At 48.6% G+C, this 9,285-nt stretch overlaps 2 protein-coding genes across 8 annotated transcripts in view; both read right to left on the bottom strand.

Annotated features, from left to right (window-relative positions):
* Nucleotides 1-3,127, bottom strand: part of Tpd52l2 (TPD52 like 2) — a 19,165-nt gene extending 16,038 nt beyond the window's left edge. For 5 of the 7 annotated variants that reach the window (XM_021191957.1, XM_021191960.1, XM_021191962.1 and 2 more), the window contains exons 1-2: nt 2,937-3,127; nt 668-813 (exon numbers count right to left, since the gene is read on the bottom strand). In XM_021191957.1, the coding sequence (XP_021047616.1) occupies nt 668-813; nt 2,937-2,955 (165 nt within the window). In that variant the 5' untranslated portion in view covers nt 2,956-3,127. The remainder of the gene's footprint in view (nt 1-667; nt 814-2,936) is intronic. The other 2 variants (XM_021191958.2, XM_021191963.2) reach the window with 1 other exon arrangement.
* A 2,095-nt stretch (nt 3,128-5,222) lies between these two features.
* On the bottom strand, nt 5,223-6,988 carry Abhd16b (abhydrolase domain containing 16B). Its single transcript, XM_021195002.1, has one exon. The coding sequence runs from the start codon at nt 6,891-6,893 to the stop codon at nt 5,469-5,471; it is 1,425 nt and encodes a 474-aa protein (XP_021050661.1). The 5' UTR covers nt 6,894-6,988; the 3' UTR covers nt 5,223-5,468.
* Between the last annotated feature and the right edge of the window lie 2,297 nt (nt 6,989-9,285).

Below are 9,285 nucleotides of genomic sequence, written 5' to 3'. Positions count from 1 at the left end.
AAACCCTGTCTCGGAAAAAAAAAAAAGACAACAAAAAGAAACAAAACTAAACATTGGGGCAGTTGCTTGTAATCCCAGCACTTGGAAGATAGAGAGAGGAAGAAGGATTATGAGTTAGAGCCAACCTAAAACAAATAAAACTAAAAAGATCCAGTGGACAGATTAATGATCTCTTAAAAATGACGCTCAAATGTTAATACAGGCAAACAGCACACGTGTAGACATTGTTGTATAGACATCCTCTTCATGCAGCACCTAGTGTTTCCAGAGAGAGGTGAGATGAGATCAGGCCCTGCCGCCTCCAACAGGCGACTCAGTCTACTTTTTAGAAATAGGCACATACAAAGAGATAGCCCAGTAGACACAGAAAGCAAGTAGCAGCCCAGCAACAGCTCTGTCACAGCGCAGCTGTGTTCTACTCCCTGTACAACCCAAAAGGACTCATGATCATCATGCTGTGTTCTACTTCCTGTACAACCCAAAAGGACTCACGATCATCATGCTGTCTTCTACTCTCTGTGCAACCCAAAAGGACTCACGCTCATCATGCTGTGTTCTACTCTCTGTGCAACCCAAAAGGACTCACGATCATCATGATGTCTTCTACTCTCTGTGCAACCCAAAAGGACTCACGATCATCTCAAGATAGAAAGCAAAACCACAGTACCTTAGCAAGCTCAGCCCGAAGCTCTTCTTCCTCCACCTCTGTTAGGCCTTCTACAGCTGGAGTCCGGTGGACCACACCTGGGTCAACAGGGACATCAGTCATAAAGTCAGACAGCACACCTTTGTTAGGAGAATTCAGGTTGATATCTGCCAGAGACAAAAGTGATGTCAGAAAGCGTCATGTAAGTTGTTACTCTAGTAGGAAAGAAGCAAGAATGGAAGGAGATGGGTCACCAAAGGGGGTCAGGAGAACATGAAAACTAGAAATACCTCTAAAAGCCCATGATGATGTTCTGCACAATGGATGGAGAACAGCTATTTCTTGGGCACATGAAATGCAAACCTAATATCACCTTGTGTTGCTAGAGTACAAGAAACACTAGCTAAGGCACCCAAACCTTAGGATCTGTTTCACTTGTGAAAATACTACCTTTTACGGTAAGGAAACCTTGCTTTAAAAAAATTAGTCCAGGGGGCTGGAGAGATGGCTTAGCAGAGGCCATGGAAGAATGCTGCTTTTACTGAGTTCCCTAGCCTGCTTTCTGATACCATCAGAGCCACTTACACAGGGATGACAGTGAGCTGGGTCCCCCCACATCAATCAATCAAGAAAAGGCCTACAGGCCATTCCTATGAAGGATTTTCCAATCCTTATTTTCTCAATTAAGATTCCTTCTTCCCAAAGGGCAGTGATGGTGCACACTTTTAATCCAGCACCTGAAAGGCAGAGGCAGGTGGATCTTTGTAAGTTCCAGGCTAGCCTGGTCTACAGAGCTAGTTCCAGGACAACAAAGGCTATACAAAGAAACCCTACCTGGAAAAACAAAAAATTAATTAATTACAATTTTTTTTCCTACATGACTAATTTGTGTCAAGTTGACATAAAAACTAACCAGCACACAGAATAACCAAGTTTTATGTGAACCTGGCTGGAAAGTAAGCTATCCTTAATACTTGGTGATGATGCCAGTGGTTTCAAATTCATCCTCTCTCTCCCTTTCCTTTTTATTGTGATGCCAGGTTATAACCACAGCCTCACACATAATTGGGAAAGACTAGAACAGCTGCCCGGAAGAAGCACATGCCAGGCCAGTTGCTGGAAGAGGTAACTCTCTTTATAACTGAGGCTCCTTGAAAGGACACTTTCCTACCTGTTGAGCTGCCTGCAGGCTGTGTATTGTGTTCAAGATGCTCAGCTTTGTGAACTATCACCCAGGTTGGGGTGGACTTTGCTGTTGCTGCCATCTTTGGGTCATTTCTGCTCCTGTAAGTAACCCCTCGCCCGTATTCCTGTAACTAAAGTGAATTTTGGTGGTATCTGTACCTTTGGTCTGTTCTGAGTTCCCTATCTGGGGTGAGTAGATATGTGTGTTGCATCTCCCAGGAAACATTTTGTCACACAACAAAGACTGAGTCACATCCTTAGCAGTGTCATTCCAGGGACCAGAATCTACTACTTAAAGATGAAAATAAAACAATAGATAGCCTTCTGAATTTGCAAATTCCCTTCAAAGTAGAAAAAAAATCCAGAATGTATAAAAACCCAGAAATTTTAATGCTTAGGTAATGTGTTGGTGCAAGCCAAACAGTAGAAAAGTTTGTTTGTTTGTTTGTTTTTTTAACTTAGCCAGTGTAGTTAAGTAAGCATCCCCAGTTGTACCACCTTCTCAAGATCTTAATCTCCTGAGCCTGAGCCTGAGCCACACTTCTCCGTAGCAACTTCATACTGGCCTCAGGTGTCTGTTTTGGCAACAGATCTGGTGTTCTGGGTGTGCCCCTGACTCACTCAACCCTTCTCCCTTGAGACAACCTCTAAGTAGGCTACAGTGGCGTTACCACCCAAGAGGCACTGCTCTAAACACAAGGATAGTTGCACCGCCCCTTCCCCGTAGGGAGCCGCCCACAACGTCTCCCTTGGAGCCTAGTCCCAGATGTGGTATCCCTTACGGCCCAACGAAAAATAAAGAGCTGCAGAGCCAGCAAGAGGCGGACAGAGAGTGAAGCGCATTAAGGAGAAATGTCTGGAGTTATGAAACTCTAGGAACTGAGAGGGAGCCGAGGAACGCCTCTTCACAGTGCTCCCAAGGGAGGCGAGGTGCCACAGCACACACAGCAAGACCATCAGGAGCCTTGAGGTCAAGGGCCTATTGGCCGAAGAGAAACAGTGGATTGGTGTGGCAGGGGCTGAGGGGGACCGAGGGGCCGAGTCGCGACTCCCGGAGGGCGGGAACGCGGCACATACAGCCCCTGCCCATCTGCGGTGCGGGTACCTTGGCTAGCAGAGTCCATGTTCAGGCGGCAGCTGGGTGTAGCTGGCGTCGGTGCTGGGATCGCCGGTACTACAGGAGCCCAGCCTTGAGAACTGCAAGCTGGCAGCTTCGTACACACGAGCCAGTGGAACTGTAGGGCCGCAGTCGCTTACGTAATCAGCGACGCGCCGCCTTCCTTCCGCTCGGGTTCGTACTCCGCCTTCTTCCCGCCCTCAGTGAAGTAGTGTCCAATAAGAACGTCCTCTGGCCCCACCTAAAGACAAATCTTTCAATTTGATAGGTCAGGCGGCAGCGAAGCAGGAAGCAATGCTTCTAATCTGGTTCCACAGTTAGATTCTTGGGTAAAAAAGGGCAGAACAGCTGAAGCTCGAGGGATAGCTCGGATTGTGTTGCAGTTCGCTGACTTCCCACCTTAACCTCGGCTGCCCACAAGACCTTTGACCTTGCACCTTAGGTCAAACTTAGGCCTGGATACTCCCCACCCCCTTTAAATTCTTTTGGTTTTTGAGTCAGGTTGCTTGCAGCAAAGGTCGACCTTGAATTTACTGTGATCTTCCTGCGTCCACCTACCTAGAGCTAGGATTACAGGAGTAAGCCATCACAGCTGATTTATACCGTGTTGGGGATCGAGAAGTCAAAGTTTAATGCATGCTGGGCAAACACTATACCAATTAACTTGCTTTTGCAGCCTCTATGGAGACTTTTTATTGTCTAGGGAGTGCACTAAAAGTGAAGAGAGCGATTCGTCCTCTTGCCCTCCAGGTGCCGCTCTCTCCAACTGGATTCCTACACTAGTAGGCCAGCTGTTTGGGGGCTGCTGGGCGGCTTGTATTTTGGTACTGGAAGAGTTCACACAGCACTGAACACCTCAGGGGCCTGTTGGTCCCTCCAAATAACTGAAGCCCAGCCCAGTGTAAGTACTCGGGTATTTTCTCACTTTCTTTCACAGCAACAGGTGAGCCAGCACTGGCGCCCCCTCCCAGTTTACAGATGAGCAAACTGAGGCTAAAGTAAATTTCCAAAGATCACTCCAGAGCTTTGAGGTTCTTATGGTTTTAGTGTGTCAACACTGACAGGAGAACAAGAGTGCCTCCGATTCCAAATGAGGAAGTCATGACCATTAGGCAACTCTCTGCTAAAAGCAAGCCTTCTAGTTTCTTTTGGCCCTTAATTTTTTTTGGAAGAAAAAGAAATCCTTAAACAATATTCGCCCTCTTTCAGAATTGTCCCAACTACAAGATCGGATTTCCAGGGCTGGATAAATGGCTCCGTGGTTAAGAGCATTGACTACTCTTCCTGAGTCCAATTCCTAGCAACCACTTGGTGGTTCACAACCATGTGTAATGGGATCTGATGCCCTCTTCTGATGTGTCTGAAGACAGCTACAGTGTACTCATATGCATAAAAAGATTGCATTTCCCTCTCCAGCTAGGCCCCAGTGAGTACTAGTTCCTAGAAGCTCCCCACTACCTGTTCCTTCTCTGGCTCTTCTCCCTACATGTGTCTTCTTGCACAGGACTAGGTGCTGCATTGACTGTGACTGTATCCTGTTCAAGGCTGTCCACTAATATATCTTCTCCATTTACCATCTTGCTTAACCCAGCCTGGCCAGCCACTGCCCACAGGGCTGGAAACCACAAGAGCATTAGTCCCTTCTTCATGTAGTGAGTGACCACAGTACAGACAGTGGAAAGCTGAACACCTGACATTCGTTTTGCCTTTTTTTTTTTTTTTTTTGGTTTTTCAAGACATGGTTGTTTCTCTGTATAGCCCTGGCTGTCCTGGAACTCACTTTATAGACCAGGCTGGCCTCGAACTCAGAAATCCGCCTGTCTCTGCCTCCCAAGTGCTGGGANTAAAGGTGTGCGCCACTACCTCCCGGTTCATTTTGCATTCTTGAGCCATGAACAAAACCCAGTCCTAGCCTAGGTGTGACCCAAGATGACACCCAGTAACAAGTGGGTAACATTAACATCCAGTAACGATTCAGGATCTCTAGGACCCAGGCCACTCTGTGCCCTGTTAATATAGGTCTGTAGTCCCTCTATAAATCTCCCCTCCATAGAATACAGAAAAGAGAAGGGGGTACCGCGCAGCAGCAGCTGCTGAGACCTGCTAGCAATGAGACCCTACAGTGCCAGGAGTCTCCTTTCACCAGGAACTACTTGAATCTTTCCTTGGTGTCCTCTTCTCACCCTAACCCTAACCCTAACCTTGTAGCCCAAGCCATGTGAAAGGCTGTGACTCCACAGCCTCCCTTGATCAAATACCACACATTACCATAAATTGGATCAGGTTCATCTTTACATTGCCTTTGAGAATTAGGCACAGACATTCAGATGTTTGCAAGGAAGAGAAAGGATGGAAGCAGGAAAGAACAGAAAGAAAGTGAAGGAAGATATACTGCCCGCTCTCCCAGACACCAAGATCCCTAACACGGCCAGCTTTTCTGTAGAGATGTAAGGAGAGGAACAGTTGGGGGGTGCTAGAACGAGTACAAATGCCCAAGTGTATGAATCACAATAACAGTGGCTATAGTCTCCAGGGCAATTGGAAGTCCTCAGGCTTCAGTGGACTGAAGTGAGTTGCCTCTAGGTTCTTAAGGTGCCTGCGTGCCAAGAACAGGGCGAGCTGCCGGCGCCGCCGGGCACTCAGACCTCGGCCCACGAACCAGGGGAAGGAAGGTCCGTGTGGCCCCCAGGCCTCGGTATCGTCCAGCTCCTTCTGGCGGCTCTCACGATAAGAACGAAGTGTTGCTAAGCACCACTCATCATCAACGCGGTAGCGTGCATATAATGCATTTTCTTGAGCCAAGTTGCTGGCACGTAGCCAGCGAGTTACCACTGTGCGGCCCTGGTGAGCCATCACAGAGGGGTATCTGTGCTGTAGAAGGCGCAACAGCAGCTCATTGCCACGGTTACCTTCCACATCCCCCTCCACATGGCAAGATGGCAGCGAGGGTATATGGTTCGAGGTGCTGACAACATCATCTTGTGTACGTCTGAGCAAGAGTACTGGGCCTGGGTAGCAGCACAGCTGCTCAGCAACATTGAGATTGAAGTGCTCCCGTACAGTGCGTACTACCAGCCCCTTCCAACTCTGGGGCATAACCTTCAGCGCTAGTGGCACAAGATCATCAAAGGTGGCGTCCAGCACTAGTGCACTCAGTTCTGGGTAAGTCATGGTGGCCCAAGTGGCTGTGAAGCCTCCTATAGACCAGCCATAGACCACCACATGTGCAGGTGGGAAGTTCAAACGGTGCAGCGCATATTTGACCACTACATCCATTGCATTTGCATCATGTTGCGGGAAAGGTGCACCTGTGCTGCCTCCAAAACCAGGGTGGTTCCAGCCTAGCACTGAGTATCCAGCCTCCAGAGGTGCGGACAGGCAGCCCATCTCATAGAAGCCAGCATTCCCTTCACAGCATATTACCAGGCAAAGGCCACGGCCATGGCTGCCGGGATGCTGACGGCGATCCATGAACATGGTGTCAATCTCATTGCCGTCACAGGCCACCAACTTGGCACGTCGCCCACAGTAGCGGTCCACTAGTCGCTCCTGGCCCTGCTGTAGTAGAGGCATTAATGCGCGCGTCATCAAGAACATAGAACCGGGGTATACAAGCCAGCGGCCCAGTGAGTGCGCCAGTGCATAGCTAGCAAGCTGGCTGGGTAGCTCACGGATCTGCTGGAAGAGGCACTGCACTTGACTCCGAGCTCCACGTGGAGGCCTTGAGAGTGCGTCACCTCCCAGCGCTGCATCGTGTAGCAGCCACACACCTGCAGCAGCTGCAGCACAGGTCAACGCACGGTGACTGCTATTACCAGTGCTTGGGGCATGCAGATCATCCCAGCGGAAGTCTACCGGCCAGTTGCGGAAGTTGTAACTGTAGTTTGCTGTCAAGTAGATCTTGAACACGTGCACTAGTGCCTTCACAAAGCAGATCACACACATGGGCACTGATGTTCTGAGCTGTTCCCTGAAGGCCCAGTCCTAGTTGTGGAATGACAGCTGGAGATGCAGGCCTGGCCCAGCCGGTGTTTGCAGAGGCAGGGGCCACACACAGCACTCAGATGATATGCCTCCTCTTGGTAGGCCCCAATGGCCTTTGTGACCTGTGCCTTCCAGGGCTAAGGGAAAGCTGTATGGCTCTCAGTTTTGTGAGTCATTGTTGCTGGGAGAAGTGATGCTAGGGTGACAGGCTCACAAAGGCTTCTAAGGCTTTGAATATCTCTAGTTCTGCCCCACCCACCTAGGAAAGTGCTTTAGGAGCTCACAGCAACTTCCTACCATGTTTCTACCACCTTGAGCAGCTCCCATCTCCTCCACTGAAGGTAGGCAACCGAAGAGGCCAGAAATAAATACCCTTGACTTCTTCCTAATTGGGGGAAGACAATAAAAGAAAAGGGATTTCCCATACCTGGGCCACACTTGTAGTTGGTAACACTCCTTTATTACCTCCTTGAATTTTGGGGTTCATCTGGGGTACATTTCCCAGAAAATATCTAGGTTAGAACAGAGTTGCTGTTAGAGTCAGAAGGTGTATTTCCTCATAGCCTGACTCCTTCTTGTAGCCCTATACTTACCTTTCCTAGGAAGAAGATGTGATGGGCTAGGAACATCTTCCCATAGTTCTACACACACACACACACACACACACACACCTTTTCTGAATCATTTTTTTCACTGGGCCAACAACAGCAATCAACTTCAGGTGGGTCCAACCTAGCTGTAGTTCCTCTTCTTTCAGCCCCTAGTTGAGTATCTCTCTCCCACTTGAACCAGCCCACAAACTGTATCTTCCCCTTTTTAGAGGGTTCTAGTGGGTAGGTGGGTTCCCCTTTTTCTCCTGCACTGAAGATGGCCAGCCTACCTGAGTGGGTCAAACAGCTGGAGAGCAGTACACTGCAGCACTTGGGATCTAATTGAGCAGTAGTCCAGACCTGAAACAAATTCTAAAAGCAATGAAATGTAGCCAGATCCCCTGAGTCTGTGGGCTGGGCTTACTTGGCAGACGGCAGGCTTTTAGGTAAGGTGGTTTCCAGGCTCTAGCAACCAGCCTCTGCTTCCCTGGTCTACTTTTCAGTTAAGGAACTGACTGTCTCAAGCAGCTCCACAGCTTCGGACTCAGCTGAGGAATGCTGCTGTTCGTAGAGGAGACAGGAGAAGGACTATAGTGGTGGTTTGAATAGTTATGGCCTCCCCCATAGACTGGTGTTTGAATGCCTGGCCCATGGGAGTGGCACTATTAGGAGGCGTGACCTTGCTGAATGGGCGTGGTCCGCTGGAGTAGGTGTGGCCTTGTTGAAGGAAGTACATTACCGTGGGAATGAGCTTTGAGGTCTCATATCTTCAAGCTACGCCCAATGTGGCACACAGTCTCCTTCTGCTACCTGTGTATCAAGATGTAGAACTCTGTTACCTGTACAGCACCTTGTCTGCCTGCGTGCCACCATGCTTTCTGCCATGATGATAATGGACTAAACCTCTGATTTGTAAGCCAGCCCCAACATCAAATGTTTTCCTTTATAAGAGTTGCTGTGGGCCGGGCGTGGTGGCACACACCTTTGATCCCAGCACTCGGGAGGCAGAGGTAGGTGGATTTCTGATGTTCGAGGCCAGCCTGGTCTACAAAGTGAGTTCCAGGACAGCCAGAGCTACACAGAGAAACCCTGTCTCGAAAAACCGAAAACCAACCAACCAATCAATCAAACAAACAAACAAACAAAAAACAAAAACAAAGCAAAACAAAATGTTTTATTTTATGAGTGTTTTGCCTGTATATATGTATGTATTATGTGTGTATGTATGTATGCATGCATGCAGGCAGGCAGGCCATGTGTATGCCTGATGCCCACAGAGGTCAGAAAGAGGCATTGGATCCCTTGGTTGTCAGCCACCATGTGGATGCTGGAAACGTCCTCTGAACCCTCTGCTGCTGAACCGTCTCTCTATAGCTACCATTAAATACTTCTTTCTTGAGACAGGGTCTCACTACATAGTCATGCTGGCCACCAACTCACACAGTGGTGTTCATCTGTATCCCAGGGCTTGGAAGACTGAGACAAGAGGATGGCTAAAAGTTTAAGGCCTGTCTGATCTACATGGGGAGTTCCAGGCCAGCCAGGAATATACAGAGAGACCTTTGTCCCAGCTCTCCACTCAAAAAAAAGGGGGGGGGGAAGAATATTTACAACATATATATATGTAACAGCATGTAATTTTATTTTATTTTATTTTTTTTTTTTTTGGTGTTTCGAGACAGGGTTTCTCTGTATAGCCCTGGCTGTCCTGGAACTCACTTTGTAGACCAGGCTGGCCTCGAACTCAGAAATCCGCCTGCCTC

Source organism: Mus pahari, chromosome 3 (genome assembly GCF_900095145.1).
Source record: "Mus pahari chromosome 3, PAHARI_EIJ_v1.1, whole genome shotgun sequence".
NCBI lineage: Eukaryota > Metazoa > Chordata > Mammalia > Rodentia > Muridae > Mus > Mus pahari.
Note: the sequence above shows the minus strand (reverse complement) of the source record. Positions and strands in the feature narration are given on the sequence as shown.

Coding starts and splice junctions, on each gene's coding strand:
- Abhd16b (XM_021195002.1), bottom strand. CDS start 6,893: ATGTGTGTGATCTGCTTTGTGAAGGCACTAGTGCACGTGTTCAAGATC.